Genomic DNA, 26,703 nt, shown 5'->3' on the forward strand with positions numbered 1-26,703 from the left:
TTCTTTATATTATTTGTTTAAAATCTTTAGCCAATTGGAAAATAAGATGAAATACTTACGTTTGCCAGGTGAGCTAGTTCTATCTCTAGAAAGGAATCTGATGTTCTGGGCTCAGGCCGTATGGTGACCACAATGATTTTGGAGTTAATAACTGTATAATTTCTGGAAAAAGCACAATTAAAAACACAACAATCACTAAAACTACAACTTGATGTAATTAAGCAAAGAGAAACTGTGAATTTTAAACATGGCTAGCTAGAGGGGCATTTAAATCAATTTTCCTCCACAGAATTTATAAAAATGCTGTCAAATATATTCAGGAATAAAGACACTCTTCCTGCTGATCCAAGTGCCTTTTACTAAATACAATTTATTGATTTTAAAAAAAATAGATTCACAACATAAATATTCACAGGCCTATAAACTCATTAATCTTCTGGTAAACCTGAGATTAGTTTTAGACAAAGCACATTTTTTGTAAAGCTCTGATATGGCCATTTTGCTGAAGATCTATTGAAAAACATTCATAAGAAACACAGCAGTGAGAGTTTCCTCAAAATCAACTCTGTTTTTCTCATCAATTAACATGAGGGATTTAAATGTAATTTGTGCCATTTATGAGCTACTTCGGTATTTTAAAAAATAGCAATAACACTACACTGGTGATCTCAGTATTGCCCTCTAAGATTCCTAAGCTGTAAGCTCAGGACTTGACCTAATGATCATCGGATTCACTAGGACAGGGGTCCCCAACCTTGGCAACTTTAAGCCTGGCGGACTTCAAAGCTGGCTGAGAAATTCTGGGAGTTGGAGTCCGCCAGGCTTAAAGTTGCCAAGGTTGGAGACCCCTGCACTAGGAGACATATGAGGTTTTGACTTTGGGCCTAGGTGTTAGTTGCCAAGCCCTGCACTTTTAAAGGAGTTTTAAAAGTGAATATTCTTGATGAATTAGGTCATCTGAGTTAGTCTGCCGTCTGGCCATTATATTACTTTGCTTGGTTGCTTAGAGCTAGGCATTACCAAAGGGCACCTTTGCCCTAAAAGAGGGGAGAATAATGAGACTTCAGTACAAAGGAGGCAATATTTAAAGTGTCCATTCTTCAATATTCCTAAATGGAGGGTATGTTGAGAGGTTTCTCTCTATTGTCCTGTTGTATTCTTTCTTAGTGACCATTGTTGGTATTTTTATTCCACTGTTTTCTTTTTATTCTAGCCACCATGAACCACCTTTGTAAGATGTGAAGCCGTATAAATTGATTAAGTAAATACATTTCTAAAACCAGAATCAAGGTATGTGATTCCAAAAAATTAATAAAAAAAATGAATATCCTGGGCATGAGGAATGGAGTAAAAAATAAATCAATCAGGATGCCTATTATAGATACCTCACCTCCACTGCCAAATTCCTAACTGCAGGAATGATGATGTTTTCTTCTCTGTTGCAGCTAGGCTATTCAATAAATTATCAGTGTGCACCTTATGAAATTGAACTACATTATGATAAAGCCAATGGATAATTTCCATATCACAAGACGATCTTTAGAAGCCACATTCTTTTTAATAGCTGTCATTGTACAGCTGAAGTGGGCAATTTCTTTTCAGCTGGCAAATACAGCTCAGGTTCCTGAGCTTCCACAAAGCTACCAGTTGTCAGTTAATGCAGTGTTTTCATGAGAAAAAGCAAGATTATTATTATTATTATTATTATTGGTATATATTTCAACTTAAACGTGGAGCTTGGATATTTAAGAATGAGTATTTTGCCTCATGGAAGGTTTGTGTTTTCATTGCTAAACTTAACAGTATTTGAAAACTCCACTGTGAAATAAAATTTACCTACTGAAGTGTTTCTGTAGCCTTCTAACTTTTAATCAAGGTCCAATCTTGCCTAGTTTTTTTTTTTAGATGACCTAAGGTCGGCTAGGTGCTGCCATCTGCTGGGTTTTTTTTATTTTTATGAAGTACTAAACCTGTATCTTTTTCTACCATATGGAAATTGTCTTACAATGTACCTCAGAGGCACACAATAAATACCCAATAGCATACTAAAATCCTGTGCGTACAGATTTCTTATTGTGTATCGTGCAAGATGTAAAACTGTCCAGTTAAGCGTTAAAGTTTCTATCACATTTGTTCCAATTCAGTAAACGAACAAACTGTGCATTTATGCAGTATATCAAGTCTTATAACTGAATAAACACAACCTCTTTGGATTTAATATCCATACAGATATAATTTTAATGTACAAAAATTAGTATTGTCTGCTTTTAAACAAAATTTGTTAGTTTTTTCTGGAAGAGATTTTGTTTAATGACCCTCCATTTATTGTTTGTGGGTTTGTGAAATGTCTCAAAAGACTTCTGACATGGAAGGGCATCAAACAGGAAACAAGTCTAGAGTGACTGTGAAAACAAAATCTAGGAGAGTAATAATGTGTTGGCAACAACATTTATGCTATGCCACACTCTGATAAATTAGTCTTATTGACAAAGTCACACAGAGGTGTATGAATGAAGGACTCTTTGCTGCCCAAATAAGACACTTTTTAAGAAGGAATAATATTGTGATTATTTATGCAGGAAAATAATTAAACTTAGTGTGTCTTTTTCTTAAGGGAAATGAAGGGCATAGGTTATATTTAGGTAAGGAATACGTTAAGACATATACTGTGTGATGTTTAATTTTTTTCTTGAAATATTAAAAAATACAATTTATTTATCAGGTGGCTTATTAAAACAAAACCCACCTTTTTAAAAAAAAAATAGACATTGTTGGGAATACAGATAAAGACAGATCAAAATGTATGATCAGAAGATGAAGATATTTATAAAAAAATACAAAGACTTCCAGGTAAGAATGTTTTTGTATGACACTAATATGACAATAAAGATGACAATAATAAAAGAGCATATTTGTAGCTCAGGGTTGAACTGAGGGGTCCTTGGTGCTCTCCGAGTTTGCCTGATTTCTTGTTTCATTATCAAACATCATCTGCAATAAAACAATCAAGATCAGAGAGCACCAAGGACTTCACAAGATGACAATCAGACAAATCTGACTGTATAGCTAGGTTGCAACTTCTAAAACAAAATCCTTTCTTCTTGCTGTAACCAGCTTCACCTTAGAAATCAGAGGTGCTATTCAGCAGGTTCTGACAGGTTCTGGAGAACCAGTAGTGGAAATTTTGAGTAGTTTGGACAACCGGCAAATACTACCTTTAGCTGGCCCCAGAGTGGGGTGGGAATGGAGATTTTGCAATATTCTTCCCCTGGAGTTGGGTGGGAATAGAGATTTTGCAATATCCTTCCCCTGGAGTTGGGTGGGAATGGAGATTTTGCAATATCCTTCCCCTGGAGTGAGGTAGGAATGGATATTTTGCAGTATCCTTCTGCAGAAGTGGGCTAGGAATGGAGATTTTGCAGTATCCTTCCACAGGAGTAGGGTGGGAATGGAGATTTTGCAGTGTCCTTCCGCAGGAATGGGGTGGGAATGGAGATTTTGCAGTATCCTTCCCCTGCCATGCCCACCAAGCCATGCCCACAGAATCGATAGTAAAATAAATTGAATCTCCCACTGTTAGAGATGGATGGTATTTGCAAAACAACACCAGCCAAAGTTCTTAATATACACGGGAAAGCAATGGAAGAATATCTTTCTTTAAGCATCTAGTTTCTGCAGTAGCACAGTATAATATCTTTCCCTGTTTGATGACGGTACACCTCATCTTTCTTTGTGGCACTAAGATCAGTGTATTAGTAATGCAGTACTAGAAAGATAAAATCCATGGGAGAATTAGTGGGCAAATAAAGATCTTTAATCCCTTTTCACTGTCCAAAACCTCTTTTTAAAAAATTCCTCAAAGCCTGACTGAGAGCAAAACATATTGTTTTGTGGTCCTAAGAGAATTTTGACAGCTGGGGAAGAGTGAAACATTCTTCTACTGCCTGCCAATTTTCCCCACTAGTGTTTTTCTCACTCTGCAGGTGTAGTATCTTGTCCCATACAAAGCTATCGATGTGAAGACTTCACCAGAGGGAGGAGAAAGAGAAGATACAAAGCTGCAATTAAGTGTCCTCTCTTACTTCTTGCTATGTATAGAGGATATCGCCTTGTTTTTCATTCTTCTCTGATTTCATTTATGTTTGTGCTTGACAGTTGAAGCACTATAATACAGACTGAGCAAAAACTGCCCTGTCAGTCTCTGAACAAATCTCCTTTTGATTTCTATGGAACATTTTTTTAAATGTCTAATAGCCAATGGTTGGCAATTTTTCTCCATCAAGGTAAGAGGCTGAACTTTTCGGTTATACTTACTCAACTGTGCCTAAATCTTGATATAACTTATTGTGTCTAATTACATGATGATGCACCAAGGAAGGGGGACTGCTATTACTCACTGAGAGTAGATTCCCTCCTCTATATGCTTAGGACATCCAGTAGCTTTTCTATTAAATAAATGTGTGGAATTGAGATATATCTATATCTTACCTAACAATGATATTGTCTGTCTTTTTATTTTTGTCTTTAGATTATTATCTAGTCATTATTGAAGCACTTATGTTACACAGATAAAAGCATGTTTGCATTTATAAACACCTACACCCATCTACACTTAAGACACTATGCCTTAACACTTACGCTTTAATTTCAGCTGACAGATTGGAAGTGAACTGTTCTACAGCTCTTCCTTTCTCTCTCTGTCCTACATACACATAGAGAGACATTCTCTCTTTCATCCTAATTCTTAACCATTCCTCTTTTCATTAGAGAAAGCCCTGATCACCTTTGTCTCCTTCCCCATTACTTGTATTGAGCTAAAGAAAGTCATTTGATTCCCCCATGAAGAGTATCTCCTCTTCCTATTACAAGCTTCTGCCTTCTCCCATTGCTGCCTTATCTCTGGCTGACTCCTCCTGATAGATCAGCAGGCAATCTTGTGTGATCCAAGTGATTTGGACATCAAATACCAAAAATCCTTGCAAGTCTGGCTAATGACAAGGGATTGCAGAAATTAAAGACATGCAAAAAATACCAAGTTGCCTGATTCTGTTCTAGATATCGAATGCTATTGTCTCTCTATGTTTCTTCAGCCCACTCTGTTGCCAGACCTAGGAATGATGTTGCTAAACAAAACTTGAGAATGTTTTCTTCAGTTCTGCTATTGAAGATTAATGGAAAAATCAAGAAAAGCAAATGACACACTTGATGTAGAACCCAAACCAGATTAGTTGCTCCTTCTTTAGACAAAAATAAGAAATGAAGTCCTATATTCCATTCCTGCCTGCTTTCTACAGGACACATCTTAGAGACACACTCCATTGGAACTGTCTCACTTACCTTAAGGTAGGCAAAATAAGCTCTAAATTTTTGTACAATACTGCTCCAAGTACAAACACGGTGGATTCATCTAGTTCTAAAATCAAAGGAAGAAAGAAGACAATATGCAGATGAAATTTGAAATTTTCAAGCATCTCCAACTTTGTCATAATAGATAAAGTACAACAGTATTTTATCATTATAGAAAATTTTGTTTAAAGAAAACCAAGATTACAATTGTAATATAGTCTAGTGAATTGTTTTATAATATTGTAATATGATTTTACATTTAGGGGTGAAAAAAGACTCTAAACTTGAACATCACACATGGTTAGGAGTATTCTGAAACATTATTTGTGAAATCCATCATTTGCTGCTAAACTGATATTTTGTGTTATAATCTTAATTATTATAATTAATAGCCTAATCTAATAATCCAATTATTTCTTTGGCCTCAGGAAAGTCACTGGAATGATCAATGGTCTTTAAATAACCCCACCAACCCCAACAGTTAAATAAACCAATTTGCCACAACAAGCTCATAGTGGACCATGGACAATTTTAGCAAATAATGTCCTATATAAGCCTATATTTGTAGAAAACACATCAATCAATCTTGTGCAACAAAGGTAAGCATAGGCCATTCCCATACAGAAATGGAATTATCTCATAATTATGAGAACTCTCCTCCTTCTCCATTCCATTCAAGCACAACTGACTATTTATCTTTGCTTGTTTTGTAATAGGACACTAACTTGGTAGTGAGAAACCCATTACTTCCTTTCCATAGATGAGAGTTATAGATAAGGGATACGATCATTCACACACAGATTCGGAAGCAGGGAAGAGGAAGAACCAGATAAATGTATACTATGTCAGTCCCCTTTTCACATAAGGAACTGAAATGGCTATTCCTATAATGTGTATAGGGACACAAAGATTACAATAGCCATTTGGGTACACTCTGAAGCCGGCAAATGGTTTTCAGCTGGTCTCCATTATTATGATTATTATTTTAAATTTATTATGACCACCCACTCCGATAGTGATTCTTTCCCCTTGATTTTCCTACTGATTCTTCGCTGTTGCCACATTATTTCCAACTTCAACTGGATTCCCATAGAAATAGAAACAGGTTCAAGGTGCACTATAATAGGGAGGCACCACCAGCTATGAACTAATGAGTTCAACTAAATGCCCAAAAGAGAAATCCAGGAATTAGCTTTCATGTTCACAGACTCAAGAACTTCAAATTATACAAAGAATTCTGAAGAATAAGCTTGATATTCTTTCTGCTATATGGAGAATATTCTCCATATATATATAAGAATATATATATTCTTCCTTGCTTTATGGAGAACTGCCATGTTATAACAATAGAAGTTTTGTTGTAAATGTTAATTATTAAGATTCAATGACCTTTTGCACTATACATTTGTATAGAATATAGAATATATATAGAATATAGCTTTGCTGGCTGAGGGACTCTGGGAGTTGAAGGGACCAAGGTTGGAGACCCCAGGTATAGAAGGAACAAGTCTGAAATCCGACTGCAATGCTAATCTTCAAATAGCTGATCCAAAATACTGATGAAACAAGCCCACAAACGCATGAGTTACAGTAGTGGGTTTCAATTTTGGCTGCTACTGGTTCGGTTGTGGGTGCGTGCGCAAGCACTTTTGTATATGTGCAGAGACATCCAGGTGGGTGGGTAGAGCTTCCCGTCACCGCTGCTAGCAACCCACCACTGATGAGTTAGCAAGTTAGCTTTCTTCACGGAGCTTTCATGAAATAGAAAATTAAAATGCTGCTGAGTTTTTACCTGTTGACATAGGGGTGAAGATACTTTTGGGAATGACAACCCTATCTTCTGAGTTTCGGGCCCAGTCAACCATTCCTTTCCTTCCTCTCATGGGGAAATTGATGTCTGTTAGAACAGATGCTGCAGGAAGCTTCTGAATGCTGGCCACTATTGAGAAAAAGAAAATCAAGCAGAATTCTTGTTTTAGTAGTTAAAGTATTTTATTATGGATTGATTAAGAAGAGCACAGGTATTTCAGAATTCTGACTACGAAAAGAAGATTTTTATAGGAACATATTTCAAATTAAAAACAAAAACAAAAACAAATCCTTCGTTGGTGGGCTCAGAGGTCAGCTCATTGAATACATAGAAATATTTCCTTGTATACATAAAAACAAGAAAGATGACAAGCTTAGGCATGACTGTGAGTGCAACACTGTGAATTTTATTCTCTCACTTGTCAGCTAGATTCAGAATCTTAGTAGGGACTCTTCGTTCTATTATTCCATGACATGAGATTCACATGGAAGGAGATAGTAGAGCTATATCTTCAGACCAGATTCTGAACTGATTAAAAATGACAGAATTAGGAAGAAAATACTATAAACTGCTTGAGGATATATAATTTCTAGAACCAGATTAATGAAGCATTAACAACTCTTATATCCATTGCACAGAAGCCGCATTAAATAGATTGACATATTAGCAGCCTGCAGCTTCCTTTTGGACAAAGTAGAAAAGCAGAAATCCGGTATCGTACAAGTTATGTTTGATTATTTTTCAACATGAAAAATCATCATTACCATTTTATTACTTCTGATTAGCACCTTTAGAGAGCAAAACACAATTGCACCTCACTTCATTTACCTTCACATTGACCATTCAGAGTAGGTGTAATGTTTCGGTTATCAATAGCAATAGCAATAGCAGTTAGATTTATATGCTGCTTTACAGTGCTTTTACAGCCCTCTCTAAGCGGTTTACAGAGTCAGTCTATTGCCCCCAACAATCTGGGTCCTCATTTTACCAACCTCGGAAGGATGGATGGCTGAGTCAACCTTAAGCATGGTGAGATTCGAACTGCCAAAATTGCAGGCATCCGGCAATCAGCAGAAGTAGCCTGCAGTACTGTATTCTAACCACTGGGCCACCACGGCTCAAAACAAGTCATTTCATGATGCAAATGAGCATTAATCTCTCCTAAAAAATATTTTGCCCAACACTTCTTCCCTCACATAGCATTTTGCATATTTGGTAAGAATCAAGATGTATTTAGCCTGTTTGAATTCAACCTTGGCTCCCATTCATTCAGAGGCCATTCATCCACCCAGGTTGCCTCATTCAACAAACATCCCCTTCCCTTTTATTTTTTTCAAACAGGGTGTTTCCCCAAAAATAAGATCCAATTGAAAAATAACCCTAGCTGGTTTTTCAGGATGCTCGTAGTATAAGCCCTATCCATAAATAAGCACCAGTTAAGATCGTCAGCCAGACAGACACATTTAGTACCGTGTTTGCCCAAAAATAAGACCTAACTGGAAAATAAGTCCTAATGCATCTTTTGGAGCAAAAAATAATATAGGATCCGGTCTTATTTTCGGGGAAACACTGGTAACAATATAACCACTGAGCTAGTAGAACAGATACTGTATGCAGATTTATCTGCCGAGTTATTGGAATAGCTCGATAAGAGCACTGGTTAACTTTTAATGTATTTCATGAATAGTTCTAGTTGAATGCCCTTGTAGGGTTTTTTTATATGACTACCATCTCAACAAAATCTGGTTGCTGTGAAGTTGAGTGAAGCAAACTTAATCCTGGGTAAGGGTGTGGGTAAAAAAGGGCATTTTGCAAAGCAAAATCTTAGCGAGGAAGAAAAACTCTGCAAAAATGCTAAAGAGCTTGATGGGAAAGCAGTTACCATCAGGCTAAACAGGTGTTTATGGTTTTAGCTTATTATTGGGCCAAATAAATCATGCTAACATGGTTGGGAAGAACCACTGAAATTCCAATGTTGAAGGCAGAAAATAAATCATTAAGAATTATGCAAACTATTATTTAATGATGAGCATAACTCAGCCAAGCCACCTCTCCAAAACAGGGCCTTTTGTCCCTAGAAACAATGTTTAGTTTGCACTACAAAGCATAAGAACAACTGAATACAATAGGTTCCCCCCCCCCAAAAGAAGCATATATTGAATTGTGCTATTAATTTGCAAAACCCAGAAACCCATTATGGTCAGTTTTAAGTGAGTTGTATGAAAATACATACTGACATTTCATAGCTCTGAATGCAAATATGGGAAGTTATTTTTTTAACCGAAATGCCTGCCCATTTGTGTGTTATAATTGGTACAAGAGCGGGGAAAACATAGGCAGGCTAAAAAATCTGTTTATCTATCTCACTCTATTTATAATGTAGTAGTTATCTAGAGATCACTTGCATCCTGATTTAAGCATACTGAGTAGGACTCCATGGTAACATTGTCAGTTTGAAATAAGATTCACACTAGTTCTAAGCATTCGGCAAGCTGGCACATACTCACATTAGCAGAGAGAATACACAATTCATTTTCTAAATAATCATAGAAAGAAGGTAATAGAGTCAATGTTATTTTCACACTGCATCTATTGGCAATGATACACATGACTAATTTACAGCAAATGCCCCAGAGAAGGGTAAAAAGAGAAAAACAACAGGAAGATCTGTAAAAGCAGTTGTTAACAAAATAACAGCAGAAAACAATTTCGCCTCTCCTAAGTGGGTTTCATTTTAAAGGAAAGTGTAATTCAAACCAAGAGACAAGGAAAATTAAGGTAATAATTATATTAGATTTCCAGAATATATTGCTTGACAGCTAGCTCTTTAGCAAAGTTGAATTTAAGGGCTGTTACATGCATGTATACACAAATGATCACAATTCTGAAATGGTTTACTTGAGCAGTTCAGATTTCTCTATATCACAAAATGTCCAGCCACTGTGCTCTGAAATTGTGTGCTTGTGAAGGGAGCACTGAACAGAGGCAGTCTTTCAGAGATTCATTTGCAGGTAGACCTCGGTTAAAGACTGTTTCTTCAGAGGCTGAAGTTATGGAAGTGCTGAACAGATGGCACTTATGCCTGGTCCCCATATTTATGGCCATTGCAGTGCCCCCATGGTCACATGATCAAAAATTGGGTGATTAGCAACCCACCCACACTCAAAATCAAAAGGGTGCTTCAACTCCAACCACCTGTCTACCTCCCCTTCCATCTCTAGGCTTTTGGTTCCCCAGCTCAGCAGCAGTGGCAATGATAGGCTGAAGTAGCACCTTCACCATTCTCAATCACCTTGGGGCTTCTACCTTACCCAGCACTGCCAGCACCACCATCATTGCAAAGGGCTACCTCATTCCTTGCACCATGGCCAGCCACCCCATCATACCACAGTACAAAGCCATAGCCACCCCTGCTGCCTTGCGCTCTACCAATGCTGCTGGACCCAAAAGACTTTGGCTGTTTTCTTCCTCCTGCAACTGATGAGGTAAGCTCTCTGTGACCTTATGTAAGGCAGCCGAGGCCATGCGCAGCCTTCTCCAAATCACACATGGCCTTCTCACGAAGCTCAGGAGCCTTCTGAAGCCTTCTGAGAAGGCTGTGAATGATTCATAAAAGCCCACGGGCAACTCAAGAGAAAAGTGTGCACAGCCTTGGGAAGAAGCAGCTGCCTGGTATGTTGATATAAAGAGAACATCAGATTCCCAGAAATCTCATGACTAAGCAAAGGGAAGCAATCAGAAGTCAAAGAACGCAGCATAAGCTTTTGGACAAGAAGGTGGAATGCAATGTAATTTTCCCAAACCAGAGTATATAAAAGAGACTGGTAAGAAACTCTGCACTGGAGTTAGGCCATCTTCTCTAACCTGCACATCTTTACTTTGGGATAATTATCCAAAATGTGATTATTTAAGCATTTTATATATCAATCGGTTACCCTTCGATCTTAAAATCTGATCAATGAAGGCTGCAGAAGCCTTCAGGAAAGCCTTGCCGGCTGCAGAAGAAATGGGCCAGCAAGGAAGGTGTCCAAGTGTGAGAGGCCTGGCTGCAACTGTCTGAAGGTAAGTAGTAAGGCAGCTCCATTTCACCCCCATCCCCACCCTAGCTTAATCTTTACCCTGAAGGGTGGTCTTAATTACGGCTTCTTTTGGGAGTGGGGCTTATTTTGGGCACACGTGTAAAAATGAATCTAGGATTTATTTTCAGGGTAGGTCATATTTTCAGGGAAATATAGTAGTTTCTGCCTTCTCAGTGTGAAACATTTTTGTAATACTCATCAATGAAGGAAAAGTGGCACATGTAAATTTTTCCTTAGCACATATTTTTGTCAATAAAATACCTTTATTTTTATTTTTTTTATTTTTTGTTTACATTTATACCCCGCCCTTCTCCGAAGACTCAGGGCGGCTTACAATGTATAAGGCAATAGTCTCATTCTATTTGTATATTTTTTTTTACAAAGTCAACTTATTGCCCCCCCAACAATCTGGGTCCTCATTTTACCTACCTTATAAAGGGTGGAAGGCTGAGTCAACCTTGGGCCGGGCTCGAACCTGCAGTAATTGCAGGCTCTGTGTTTTTAATAACAGGCTTCTCTATTGCCTGAGCTATCCCGGCCCTTTAGGTTCTGCGTGGATTAGATTTCATAGAAAACAGATTAAATCATTTAGTAAAATGCACATATATAGATGGTATATTATTGTCAACAACATTAACTAAAATGCCATTTGTTTTGGTTTTATAGTGCATGTTTGTATTTGCAAAACATGTTTGAACAGACTAAAGTGCATGATTCATACAAGATAAATTCCTAATTTTGTACAATATCAATGGAGACAAGTTTTATAAAAAGATTTAACTAATTTTCATTAGAAGAAAAATAATGTGTTTGCTCTGTATACACGAATACAAAGCAGAAAATCACTCTGGGTTAAGTGTTCGCAATAAGGAATTATGCGAAAAACATTTAAATGAGAAGCGTAAAAGATCTTTAATTAAAACTATAAAACTATCTTTAATTAAAATGTTAGTTATTTCAGATTTGCTGTAAGCTTTAACATTTTGTACTGTGTATTTTCAGCATAAAATAAAATAGTCCGATATTTTGTGCAAAGGCCCCTTGTGCATTGTCTAATTTATCAGATGGTAGTGGTTTTCTCTGAATGGTTGTGGTTTTTTTTTAATTTTATACTGCGTGAAAATTTTTTAATGTATATTACATGCTACTCAGCATTATAATGGAGTTGGGAAACTAACTGTCTTCCTCTTTCTGCCTCTATATGCATGCATGAATGAAAATAAATCAGGTTTCCAGAAGCTTCATTTTATTTGGAACAATGAAACATACTTAATTCAAATGCAGGTGGGATGTACTTGAATCATATTGAATCAGTAAATGTGGTCAGGAATTATATCCTTCAGCATGCAGGTAGTCCTTGACTTATAACCATTCATTTAGTGACCATTCAAAGTTACAATGACATTGAAAAAAATGACTTATGGTCATTTTTTACACTTATGACCATTGGAGCATGTACATGGCCATGTGATCAAAATTCAGATCCTTGGCAACTAGTTTGTATTTACAACAGTCACAATCATGTGATCATATTTTGTGACTTTGACACAAGCAAGGGGGAAGACAGATTCATTTAGATTCAGATTCATTGTGTTACTTAACAACTTTGCAGTGATTCACCTAACAATCATGGCAAGAAAAGTTGTAAAATAAAGTAAGATTCACTTAGCAACTGTCTTCCTTAGCAACAGAAAAGTTGGGCTCAATTGTTATCATACGTTGAGGAATATCTGTCGTCTTTGAAGAGTTATAATTCTTACCTTAAAATAACTTCTGTATTTAGATACTGCCTTTTGCTCAAGGTAGTGTACAAAATGCTCCTTCCTCATGTTTGTCCCCATAACAGCAACTGTGTACCTTGGGCTGAGACAGAGCAACTGGCTGAAAAATCACCCATTGAGTTTCCATGGCTTGAAGTTTGGTCAAGAATCTGGTTCTTCCCACTCCTAGTCCAACATCTTAGCCCAGTGTTGGCGAACCTATGGCACGTGTGCTGGAAGTGGCATGCAAAACTCCTGTGTCGAATGGGCGGCCTTGCCGGTTCCCCGTTGCATTCCTGAGCTCAAAAGCATGCAGGCCAGCTGGCCATCGCTTGCGTGGTGCCAGCAGACACCGGAAGTGTGGCGGTCCATCGTGCATGCGCAAGCTGGCACCTGGCGTCGCATGCATGTGCGATGGATTGCCACACTTCCGGGTTGCCGGCACTGTGCATGCGACAGCCAGCTGGCCAGCGTGAATTTGAGCACACAAATGCGACAGGAGCCGGTGAGGCCGCGCATTTGGCACGGGATGGTTTCGTGTGCCATTTCCGACATGCGAGCCAGCATGCAAGAACATGAAAGATTCGCCAACACTGTCTTAGCCAGTGTTGGGACTAACACATTTTGTATGTGAACATCTTCATGGATGATATTTTATCATTAGGCTGGTGAATATCACATGGGTGCAGCACGGTAGAGAAATTCTTACCATTAAGAATCCTAAAGAAGCTATTGCAAAGTTTTCCCAAAGGTGCTTTATCAAAAGACAACTGGGTTGTCTTGGTTTTTTTCTCTTGAAGATGTTCTGTTTCTTACCCGAGAAGCATCTTCTGTTCCGACTGAATGAATGGTGGAGAATGGAAGGATGTATATTCCTTGCAGTCATCTAAGAGCAAAGTTAAACCTCCAAGTGGCCTCTACAGTTCTCAGGAGAGTGCTAATAATGACCACATGATTGCAAGGATATACATCCTTCCATTCTTCCCTCAATGACCATCACGTTTGTGTAATGACTGGTACAAGCATGGTCATGTGATGACTTCTTTTTATGACCATCACAACTTATGACCAAAATTGTGGTTGTGCGTCAAGGATTTGGAGGAATATGACGCAGATTTTGACAATGACCACCAGAGGGAGGTATGGTAATAGGGCTGGGCTGCCTTGTTACCGGAAAAAAAGAATGGGCAATTTCGTATAAAATCTCCATTTCTATCTAGAATCTTTTCCTGGGCATCTGTACATAATCAGAATGACTCTAAAATATGAGGAAAAATGCATCATGCTATCACAATGCAAGCTTTTCCCTTTATAGTATATCTACATTACAACATCACACACACGTACATAAAGCACAGAGTCTGCATGGTCATTCAATTTGCATCATTTGCCTTTTTTCCCCCTTCCCCCCAATAAATGCCCTTATCTAGGCTTCTTATCAGTGGCCATTTTGGCCTCTGCCTGTTTTTGTTAAACCCAAGTCTATTTATAACAGTAATAGCAATAGCATTTATATACCGCTTCATAGTGTTTTACAGTCTTCTCTAAGTGGTTTATAGGATTAGCAAATTGGCCCCAACAATCTGAGTCCTCATTTTTAGATAACGGTCCCCCTCGATTGGGTTCTGGGGAGGAAGCTATACTCTTACCTAAGCTTCTCGAACTCACGTTGGAGCTGGTGTAGGACTTACTTAGATTATTAGTATCAAATGTCTTCAACATCAGAGTTGTCTTGAAGGCGAGGTGGCTAGCATATTAACTAACTAACTAGCTAACTAACTAACTAACTAGATAACTAACTAACCAACCAACTAATTAACTAACTAACCAAACAAAGATCCCTACCCTTGGGAGGAATGACTCAGTACTTCTAATTGCAGTTATGGGCATATCTCTACCGATATTGGTGTAGATCAGGGGTGAAATGTTATTGGTTCGCACTGATTCGGGTGAACCAGTAGTGATAAAAGCTACTGATTCGGGTGAACTGGTTGTAAAAAAAACTTACCGGTTTGTCCGAACCAGTATTTCCAACAATCAGCTGTGCTACCCGATTTATATTTGCTAAAAAGCAGGAAATCTTGTTTTCTAGCAAATATAAATTGCGCAGCACAACTGTTCCCCCCTCGCTGTTCTACTTACCTTGTTAAACCTCCTTTTCCCATGCGAAGAGTGCGTTTGGTGTGCACTGTGCATGCTCACACATAGCATGGATTTGGTGGGCATTGTGCATGCGCACACACAGCGTGCATTTGGTGTGCACTGCACATGTGTGCGCAGCATGCCTTTGACATGTAGTGCACTTGCACATGCACACTGCACATTTGGCGTGCACTGTGCATGTGCGGGCAGCGAACCGGTGGCAACTCTCGGAGGATTTCACCACTAGTTTAGATTCTTGCAGGGTAGGTGTGTACTTGTTGGACCTAATTTTCATCTCATAGCAGAGAGTGAGTTGAAGATAAAGACCTTTGTCATGGTCAAAGCCCGGTCAGCCTAAGGCTATCAGCTGTAAATGAATTCTGGACTAATTAAGATGAATCTGCTTGGATTCTAATAGTTACTATTACTTTAGTTCTGTTCCTAGTCAATCTAGGGAGAAGGAGACAGCTCAAGAGGCGATAAATGTTTCCTTGGCAGAAGGTTGTTACATAATTTTTGATATATAATTCAGCATCATGTTGGCATCTTAAAATCTCCTTCCTGTTTCAGTTTCAGCCATTACAAGGAATGAGAGGATTTCTTTTTTTTTTTTTAATTTACATTTATATCCCGCCCTTTTCCGAAGATTCAGGGCGGCTTACAGTGTATAAGGCAATAGTCTCATTCTATTTGTATATTTACAAAGTCAACTTATTGCCCCCCCAACAATCTGGGTCCTCATTTTACCTACCTTATAAAGGTTGGAAGGCTGAGTCAACCTTGGGCCGGGCTTGAACCTGCAGTAATTGCAGGCTGCTGTGTTCTAATAACAGGCTTCTTACCAGCCTGAGCTACCACGGCCCTTCTGTTCCTTTTCATATTCTGTTGTTCTACTATAGTGGGTAAATTCAGTCCTTCTAAAGAGTGTTCTGGGACCAGAGCATCCCAGATGGCATTGGTTCAATTTTTGGCCATATCCTACTTGAAACTCACTGTCCCTCTCTCCTATTACCAATACACATATAGACAGACATTCATAATGCAGCACGTACATCACAAAAGAGCAACCATCTTGCTGTGGTATTATATAGGTCTGCATCAAAATTCTTCATACAGAGGCCTGTTGCAAAGGAAATGAAAAGAATTTGGATGCATTCATAGAAACATTCAAAGCACAGTTGCCTCTTGTGTGGTATTTTAATATCTGTGAGTAAGAGAAAAGTGGAATCAGATTGGAGGCCATGAAAGAAACAATTTTTTTTAAAGTGACAATCTGGAGGCTTTGCAGGGCCAAGCTAAGAGCCTCTAACCTAAATATATCTTCCCAGGATAAACAAAGCAAGGGCTCAGCTATGTGATACCAGATCACATAGCTATCCTATTTTTTTCCTCAGGAAAATTACCATCAACTTAGCCACAGAACACCAAGGAATGTTAATAAGCTTGGAAAAGATATTGAGAGGGGAGCAGAGTTCTGGGAAAGCAAAAGCAAGTAACACTCTAGAACAGGGGTGTCAAACTCAAGGCCTGTGAGCCACATCCAGCCTGCAAGGTACTTAAATCTGGCCCGTGGTGCCGCCCTGGAAATAGCAAAGAAGCGGCCCGCGTGCCTCTGGCAGCCAAAATGGGGTGTGGGAGGGCCGTGTGCAGCCCCCCCTGTGCCCCATTTTAGCAGGCAAAGTGTTGTAGGAGACATCTCCCCACTCGGCCAGCCCATGGAGGAGAACTACAATGCTGATGCAGCCCTGGAAGAAATCAAGTTTGATACCCCTGCTCTAGAAAGACTGTTTGTGTAATACTGCCTTAATTCTTGCAAGTTCTTTCCTATTGTTTTTGTCATCTTGCCCCATTACCTCATAGATACACCCAATGACTTCATGGATCTTACTAGGCACATAGTGTGCTGTATTGAAAGACCCGCCTGGCTGCTATATGCAAACAGATGCATGTGCTTGTTTGCATACTTCTATAAAGAGGGACCTCTTTGGGGACATGGCTTGGACTCTACGCTGTCAATAAATCAATTTATGTTTCAGTGTAAGGTGTTTAGTTTGCGCTTATGCACTTATCCAAGCTGCACCACAGGGAGTGAACTAGCTCCACACCCTTTAAAAATAAATTAAAATGAACAATGATAATCAGGATCAAATTCTGTAATGATAGAGGCTTCCTAATCCACATTCAGAAATTTCTGTTAAGATTCTTTTCTCAGTTCTAATGCAGAATGAGATTTAATTCACCTGATACAATGGGTGCTTTGACAGCTCAGTCATAGAGACCCATCATACATCCTGCAATCCTCCCTGGTGACACAAATGTGTATTCACACAGTCTTTTTTTTTTTAATCTCTCCATCCCCCCTTCCGGCATCTCACCCCATCCCTTGAACAATTAGGCTTGGCAATGCCAGCATGTTCATGGGGTGGGGGGAGATTTGATAAAGAGTAAACTGAAAGCAGAGAACTTCATTTGTAAAACACACATTTAATTTTAATTATATTGCTTTACCTACTGGTGAGAGAATAATGGGGCTATTTCCTCTGAAGGCTTTTAAAAACAAGCATTGGGCTAATGACGGACTCTTTAAAATGAACTTTTAATTGCATGAGGCCAAGTTGTCTTCAAATTTCAATATGCTAAAGGAATTCACAAAGGCAGCAAATCCTAAATATATTTTCAAGAAATATTCTGCATTCAGTACTTATTGGATCTTTTAATGATTGATATGAAATGTATCTTGATTGTGTTTAAAATGTTTACGTGAAAATTAAGCTGCAATTTTTTTCTTCTTCTGTCATTATATACAATATCTTAATTGTGCACAGGGTTCAATAAGACTTGGCACCAAATCATTGAATATAAACTATATGACAAGGAACTAATATGACTTCTTTTTAGGAAATCTCAATATTTGAGATTTCCTGAGTTTAACTAAGGAAAGGAAAGGATCAGAAAAGAGAGGAAGAATCAACTACGGAGAAAAATCTATGGAGATTCTCAGTCATCCAGGTCATAGTTGTCTCAAAGATGCTTTTTTCTTCAAAAGGCAACTGGACTGTGTTTCTTTTCCTTGAGGAGGAAGAAGAAAACGTTTTGCTTCTCATCCAAGAAGCTTCATCAGTTCTGATGGCTTCCTTTCATCTCCCCTCCCCACCATCAGAACTGATGAAAGCAGTTCAGTTCAGCAGTTCCAATTCAATTCAATTTAAACCTTTATTGTCAGAGTACAACATTTGTACAATGAGATTGGCTGAGCCTCTCTTCGCGCACCCCTCACCCACAACACAATACAACTAACAGTGAATAATAAAAAAAAAATCCCTAGTCCAGTGAATCCTACTAACAAACACTCAGGCCTATTGAACCATGTGAACTTATTGCACGTGGTGCAGGCCCCGTAAGTCAATCGTACTATATTGTTGTAGTTATTTTTCATTCAGGAGTCTGACAGCCCATGGATAAAATCTGTTCTTCAGCCTGTTCGGACGGCTGCCTATGCTTCTATATCTCCTTCCAGATGGTAGGAGGGCAAGGAAGGGCTGACCAGAGAGTGAGTCGTCCTCGAGGATTTTCCTCACTCTTCTAAGGCAGCAAGCCCTGACAATGTTGTCTAGGTTTTGTGCTGTGCTCACCACTCTCTGTAATGCCTTTCTATCCGCGGCTGTCAAGCCAGCATACCACATCATAATGCAATGAGTGAGGACACTTTCTATTGTGGACTGGTAAAAGGAGGTCATCAGTTGTTGTTCCACTTAATTTTTTTGCAAGACCCTAAGGAAGTAGAGTCTTTGTTGGGCCTTTCTGGCCACCTGGGTCATGTTGATTTTCCAGGTGAGATCTTTGCTGAGGTAGACTCCCAGGAATTTAAAGGAGGAAACTCTCTCCATACAGCCCCCCTCGATGTAAAGTGGGGCAGATTCTTCTTTCTTCTTCTGGAACACTAGAAGAACACTAACACTATCTCCTTTGTCTTGCTGATGTTCATGTGCAGGTTGTTTTGTAAGCACCATGTAGATAGTTTTTGAACCTCCCCCCCGTACGCTGTTTCGACTCCACCTGTAATAAGACCCAATACGGTGGTATCATCTGCAAACTTAATGATCACAGTGGATGGGTTAGATGATACAGAATCATGTGTGTACAGTGAACATGTGTGTACATGTGTGTACAGTGTGTAGAGCGAACAAGTAGGTTCCACCCCCATTTGCATTATTCAGGTGACCCTGAGGGCACAAATAAACCTCCAAGTGGCCTCTCAGAAAGAGTGCTAACAATGAGATGACTTCAAGGAATATAAATCCTTCCATCCGCCACCATTCAGTCAGAACTGCAGAAGCTTCTTGGATGAGAAGTGAAACATCTTCAAGAAAAAACAAAGTCCAGTTGCCTTTTGAAAAAGCCCCCATAGGACAACCATGACCTGGCTGACTGAGAATCTCCACAGACATTTGAAGACAGAACTAAGGACAATTCTAAGATCTGAGTATGTCTCTAAGCCCTTTTTCTCAGTTATATTTAAATCTCAAATGTACAGCATTGATTGGGTCTAGACCAGCAGCAGGCAATCTTTTCTAGCTAGCAACTGCACATAACTTGTTTTTGGAAACCTAAGTCAATAGGGCATGGGGGCTATAATGCAAAGGGAGTAGAATCTCAGTATGCTGCAACCTTCTATAGTAGAATTATTTATAACCACATACCACGACAACCACAACCCTGTATCAGTGGTAAATGTTTACTTCTCTTTGGGACCACTGTATATTTCTGAAGATTAGTTGTGAAGAAAATCTTACTGGAAATCATTCTGTTTCCTGTATATTTTTCATAATTTATTTCTATATATCCAAGAAGCTGGATCCTTCAAACCAATCAATATTTAACAAATTGGTGCTTTTAGCTATCTATAGCAAGCACATTTATCTGTCTGTTCTTCTGATTCATAGTCAATTGATTTGCCAGCTAAATGATGTTCAGACAGCCAAAAGCCAAATAAGACATCATTCACATCTCCATCTAATTTTTCCTGAGCTTTAAAATGCTAAAAGAGACTCGGAGAAAATGAAGGAAGTGCTGCTTGATCCTTTCCTCAAGAACTCCTCTTTTCTATCTGTTCACTTTACTGACATCTACGGATTGTCAGGATCAGAAGTCTGAACAACAGAACAGGATTTGGGAGAGAACAGCTGTTGGGTTTCCATAGTTTCATCTGATTTTCAAAATTATAACTAAGAGGATAAAATCTAGGCATTAATTTGTAAAATAGAATGTAACAATAAAGTGATAAAATCTGATTTGAAGGAGGCTTTCTTTGATATACTAGACTTCTTCATTTTCTCCAGGCATTCTGCTCTGCAACAATCTATGTTTAGAATCATAGCATTGGAAGACGCCATTTAGGGCCCTGAGCCAACCTTAATAGGCATGGAAATGAATTTGAACTGTGGGGCATATAAGTTCAGATACGGAGCCTCCTCTTCTTTTATTGTGAAGAGAAGAACATTTGCTCTTCTCCAATTTTTTTTTTTTTAATATTTTCCAATCTTCTTCAGGCTTTTAAGAAGAGACTGGACAGCCACTTGTCTGGAATGGTATAGGGTCTTCTGTTTGAGCAGGGGCTTGGACTAGAAGGCCTCCAAGATCTCTTCCAGCTCCGTTATTCTTCAAATTTCTGATTATCTGGGATTATAATTGTTGTCTAGGATTACTCAAATACAATTTATTTGTGGTCTGATCACCTGAAACCATCTGGAATTTTAAGAATTTAAGATTCCAGATTCCAAAGAATTTAAACAATCACAACATAATTCACAGTCACAATAAAATTGATTAAAATAGAAGCTAAAATTAAAAGGCTAAAATAAAGACTGTAAGAATTGTTATTTTACAGTGTTTCTCAACCTCAGAAAGTTTAAGAACAAGGATTTCAAATCCCAGAATTCCCCAGGCAGGAACCATGTTTTCACTGTTTTTTGGAAAGTTATGAGACTGGAGAATAACCCTTTATGCTAGATCTCCTGGTAGGGCTGAACCCTTAATAGGCATTCTTTAGCTGTCTGGGCAGGATAATAGGGACTGTTGGGAAAAGGAATACTTTCATTGCATATATTCCAAGCAAACCACAAAAGTGATGGTTAATGGGGATATGACCAAGAACTTTAACATAAGAAAAGGCAGGAGACCAGAATGTTCGCTGTCTCCCACACCTCTTCTATTTATATTAACATTGGAAGTACTAAACAGAAATATTAGACAAGACTCAGAAATAAAAGGAATGGAAATAAAAACAGAAAAATATAAGCTACAGGCATTTGCATAATACCATAAATACCTGGTATTTATTTTAGAAGAACACAAGAATCTGGTCCCAAGTTAATAAAAATAATAGCAGAGTATGGTGAAGTTGCAGGACTGAATATGAATAAAGAGAAAACTAAAGTACTAGTTAAAAATGTCACAGAGAAATTTAAAAAAAGAGTTGATGAAAAAGATAGATATTCGGATAGTTAAGAAAATTAAAAACTTAGGAGTTCAGTTAACAGAAAGATGCACAACTATATAAGAAGATAATTATATGAAACTGCTACAACAAACCAAATTAGACTTGGAGAAATGGAAAAACCTGCAGCTATTGTTGATAGGAAGGATAGCTACAATAAAAATGAATGTTTTGCCGAGACTGTTACTCTAATTTCAAACAATTCCGATAAAATTAGGAAAAAAATATTCAAAGATTTTTGAACATTTCAAACTGAAGGCAAATATCAAAGTGGGATATGGAGGCAACAGAGGTGACTATACATGCACTAAGTTCAAATTCAAAGATCCAAGAAACATTCAATCATTGTTTGTTTTATAAGCAGACAGGAAAAAACTCAGGGCCTGAACTTGCTTCTGAATTCTGATATCTTTATAACTTAATTTTATCATCATTATAGCATCCATCACTTTGTCAAGAGGAAAACAGTCTTTCTTTAACAGAACTGTGCAATTACTATAGAATAATAAACATATTTCAATGTTTTTAAGGAAAGTAACTTGGCCAAAGATAACTTTAACTTTGAAATATTACTGGCAACACAGTGATGTTCTTAGTTCCCTTGCTAAAAGTCTCTTCAGATTATAGCACATGCCTTTAATTGTATCATCAGAAAATCAAGGAGAAAAAATTGAAAATATCTCTCTCTTAATTTTGCTTTTTTTTTGTGTGTGATGAGCACATTAACTCTTCATCAAGCAGAAAGGCAGTTGTTATTCTTTTCCACCTCATTAAATTGTCAGAGTAAGAGAAGCTGACTGATATATCACTGTTTATCACAAAGATCAATTTGTGAAGTTTGAGGAACACAGTGACCTGCTGTGTTTTAAAGAAAATCTCTTGGAGTGATTCTAAGAAGTGCAATAGGAAATATCAAGCATTAGAGGGCCAAAATAGTAAAAGCTACTCTCAATTCCTGTATGATACAACTGAAAAAATGAAGGGAACATATAGGATACCCAATAGCTTTATCTGTAAAACTTTCCCTTATGTATTAAGATGTGGATTAAATGATTTAATGATTTTATTGGAAGTGTTCTGAAGTTGTTCTGAAGTTTTTTGTATTGAAGTAGGAAATGAATTTGGAGATGCTGTTCTTCAACTGTTTTTTCCCCCCTGCCAGATAAAATTGTTGTGCCTTTATTTTTCTTCTTAATTTGGAATTGTCAATCTACTTAGCATACCTCATTGTGTTCAGTTATGTTATGCTGTCAAACTCGTGGCCCAAGGGCTAGATGCATCACGTACTGGCCATGCCCAAGCCTGGTTTACCGAAGGGGGGAAACGTCCCGACTCATCACGTGACACTGCTGTGATGACACGAGCTTGACACCCCTGTGTAATACAGTCTGTACATTATAAAACATTTTCTTTGGTTGTACACCATAAGGGATAAGATGAAAAGTGTCAGTTCCTTTTCAATAGTCCTTGTTTGCCCAGTTATTTAGATTTAGAACTTGTTACATCTAGAGCTTCAATGGATTTAAACTGGGCATTATTCAATAATCTATTTTACTATTGGATAGTACAGAGTTACATAATTCAGCAAGCTATTTCTCCCTCTTTTAAAGTTTAATACTAAATTCACATCTTCTTCTTCTTAGCATATTCCCGCAAGTGCAAGGTCCACTTTTCGGATCATTGAATGCTATTTTGCACAGTCAGCTGCATCTCCAGGGCCCAGGGCCACGGCTTGCATATCTTTGTTGATGGTGCCTTGCTGAATTGTATAATTCACATACAGTATGCACAACTATTTGGAGAATATTTTATTTAGCTCACTCAGCTTGTCTGAGATACTATTAGCATATTTTAAAAGTATTTTGGTCAGCTTTGGTGAAAGGCTGATTTTAAAAACTCTCATGTATGATAGTTAGGAGACCTTGAACTGGAATATTAATTTATAAAACTGGAACGTAGTGATTGATTAAGGATACTCCATCATAGTACATATGTCTTTTGGTTTAAATCTACTCTTTTTGTGTTTGCTTTTTTCATCTTGTTGAATACCTCCAGAGATTCACAACTAAGGCAGTCTCCAATTATTGCAAATGAAAAATAAAAGTAAATACATACAAGTTATTAATCATAGTTATAGCATTTATGAATTGTGAATAATTAAGTCTCTGATGCAAAAATCTTCCACCTTCAAATCTAGTATCTGCATGGCTTAGTTAGACTTATTTTGGAAACTGTAGAAAACAAATACAAAAAGGCATTCTAGAGTTTTCAAATGCATAATAATTACAACTGATAGACGTCACTTTTCAAGAAAAACAAGGCAAAACATTCCCACTGCAGCAAGGCAATCTAAATGCAAAAAAGCATTTCCTCACCTTTTTCCAGCACATTTTGATTAAAATAATATAACTTAATAGATATTTCTGCAGTTGGAAATACAGGGCTGATCTTGTCTGACCTTGGCACTTAAACAATCAGGTCTAATTGTACTTCAGTGGGAGATTCAAAGAGAATTCCAAAGTTGTAGGCTTAACTGAGAAGTTGAAAAACAAACAAACAAAAACCCTGAAAAAAATCAAGGTCAACAACTCACTTTTGTAATGCTTCTAAGGAAAATAATTGACATGTCCACGAAGTCACTAGAATGACTCAAACAAATGAAGCAGCTGTTATTAAGTAGAAGAAAAAAGGAAGGAGGAGGGAAATTTATTTAACGCAGGGGTACCCAAACTCAACTTGTCGACTCCCAAACAGCCATTAAAGGAAAACAATTTAATAAATACTGCTCTAATAGTACAACAAATCATCATTGTCATCATCGTCGTCATCATCATCATCATCATCATCATCATCATGCCCTTGAATAGTTTCATTGATCTTTGGGAGTCATTTTGGGAAACCCTGATCTAAGAAAAGATATTAATGATGAAATTAAGGACAAGAAATCATATACTGTATGATTACATACAAGAGCTATGGTAGCACAGTGGTTAGAGTGCAGTACTGCAGAGCTAACTCACTGCTCACTCCGGGGGTTCAATTCTGAGTGGCTCAAGGTTGACTCAGCCTTCTATGCTTCTGAGGTGAGTAAAACGAGGATCCAGACTGTTGGGGACAATATGCTGACCCTGCAAACAGCTTAGAGAGGGCTGTAAACAATGGTGGGATTCAAGTAATTTAACAACCGGTTCTCTGCCCTAATGATTTTTTTCCAACAATCAGTTTGCCAAACTGCTGAGAAAGTTAACAACCGGTTCTCCTGAAGTGGTGCGAACTGGCTGAATCCCACCACTGGCTGTAAAGCACTGTGAAATGGTATATAAATCTAAGTGCTATTGCTACATGGCTTTGGCAGGCCCTCAATTATACTAGATAAAAGTACTTTAGAACAGTTTCTAATCTAAAGTGTAAAACTTACTTCTTCCAAAAATGTATTCCTTCCCAGCTTCTATTATAGATATGTGAACTTACCATTTAAGCTGCTCTCCTATACTCATTCCAGTTTAGTTCTAATTACTTTTTTTAAAAAAAATTGTCCCAACAAAGACATTTTTGCAACAGTTTGCAAGGATTCAGTCCATCCAGACTGCAAGCCAATATATTCTTCCATTGAAGAATTCCTTTCTGCGGTGTGCCCTGTTACTTTTCTCTTCCAGGAGATCTAATGCCAGCCTGTCTCTTGTGGGAGGGTTTTCTTGGACACATATACTTTTATATATGTGAGTGTTCATTTGCATATACACATATAAATTCACAAAGTTAAGTTAAATGTATACACTCAAGATTAAAGCATCATACAAGGTATATAGAAAGGCACAAGCAGCTTAAAAAAAACCTTTCTTTTCCAGAATGTCCTCTATGTAACTTTTCTTTTTCTTTCTATCTTTCTGATGTGTTCAATAGAATACATGTCTTGACTATTTGGCAAACAAATTCTGCTTCCTACCATAGTCACAGCCATATGTGCATAATTTTATTAATTTTTTTACATTTGAAATGTTAGGGATCTGCTATTTCGAGTTACAACTCTATGCAGATTTATTTAAGAGGAAGCATACATCGGCATCTGTAGTAGAGGGCATGGTGAGGAAGGATATTGCCATGCAAACTCTGATCCTTACGTACTTGTATATAAGGATGATGGTTGGATCATGCCATCATTTTGTTATCATCACGGTTAAGAAAAGATATTAATGATGAAATTAAGGACAAGAAATCATATACTGTATGACTACATACAACTATGTTTTTGAAAAGATAATCAGAATAGTGAAAAAGTCGTTCCAATAGATTATGAAAATAATAGTAATTTTTTAACAAGCCTGTTTTATATACCTGTTTGGAACTGTAAGTTACAGTTGTAAGTGATAGCCCAGTTAGTTTGTGCTAAGTATTAAGATGTTTTGTGAATGCAGTCTTTTCCTGCAGGCAATTGTTGTGATTATGCTTGTTAAATATCTCACTGTTTTAGTCAAGCTGTTTATATAAACAATATCACTTCTTTCCTCTCTCCCTCCCTCCCTCCTTCTCTCTTTCTCTCTCCACAGCAGCAGATTCTTTTTGTTTCTGTGTTAATCAGTCTTTTCGGAAATATCTTTTGCTCCGAATTGATTTTGCTGACATAAAAATTATGAACAGTGTTATATGTCAGTGCCAATGCCAAATTCTCTTGATTGTTAGATATAAGAGAGAAGCTTCCAGCTTTTTCAACACAACTGAAACATGTTGTATGATTGCTAAATCCAGTATATTTAATAGCTGCTTCCCTTTATTCTTTCAGATTCTATGCTAACACTTATAATTTCTATTAACCTGAGGTGTCTATTTAAGGCTATTCAAGAACTTATTTAGTAACGTTCACATGCAGAACTGCCACAGCATTAGGAGAGGTTATGTCCCTCAAAATCTTCTTCACTACTTAATTATGACAAACAGCTATTTCTGCGTCTTTTATTGCATGAAATGAGAGCAAGCCACCTTAAAATAAATACAACACCCACTAAGCACAAAACACCTCCAAATCCATAAAGCCAGAAAAAAATTATCTCTATTCAGCGTATCAAACATCAT

At 37.8% G+C, this 26,703-nt stretch overlaps 1 protein-coding gene across 1 annotated transcript in view; it reads right to left on the bottom strand.

The window, feature by feature from the left end:
• The window catches only part of ADGRB3 (adhesion G protein-coupled receptor B3), a 574,188-nt gene that overhangs the window by 266,511 nt on the left and 280,974 nt on the right, over positions 1 to 26,703 (bottom strand). Inside the window, exons 13-15 of the mRNA XM_058176574.1 lie at positions 7,139 to 7,285; positions 5,338 to 5,413; positions 60 to 162 (exon numbers count right to left, since the gene is read on the bottom strand). Coding sequence (XP_058032557.1) covers positions 60 to 162; positions 5,338 to 5,413; positions 7,139 to 7,285 — 326 coding nt within the window. The remainder of the gene's footprint in view (positions 1 to 59; positions 163 to 5,337; positions 5,414 to 7,138; positions 7,286 to 26,703) is intronic.

This window comes from Ahaetulla prasina, chromosome 1 (genome assembly GCF_028640845.1).
Source record: "Ahaetulla prasina isolate Xishuangbanna chromosome 1, ASM2864084v1, whole genome shotgun sequence".
NCBI classification, from domain to species: Eukaryota; Metazoa; Chordata; class Lepidosauria; order Squamata; family Colubridae; genus Ahaetulla; species Ahaetulla prasina.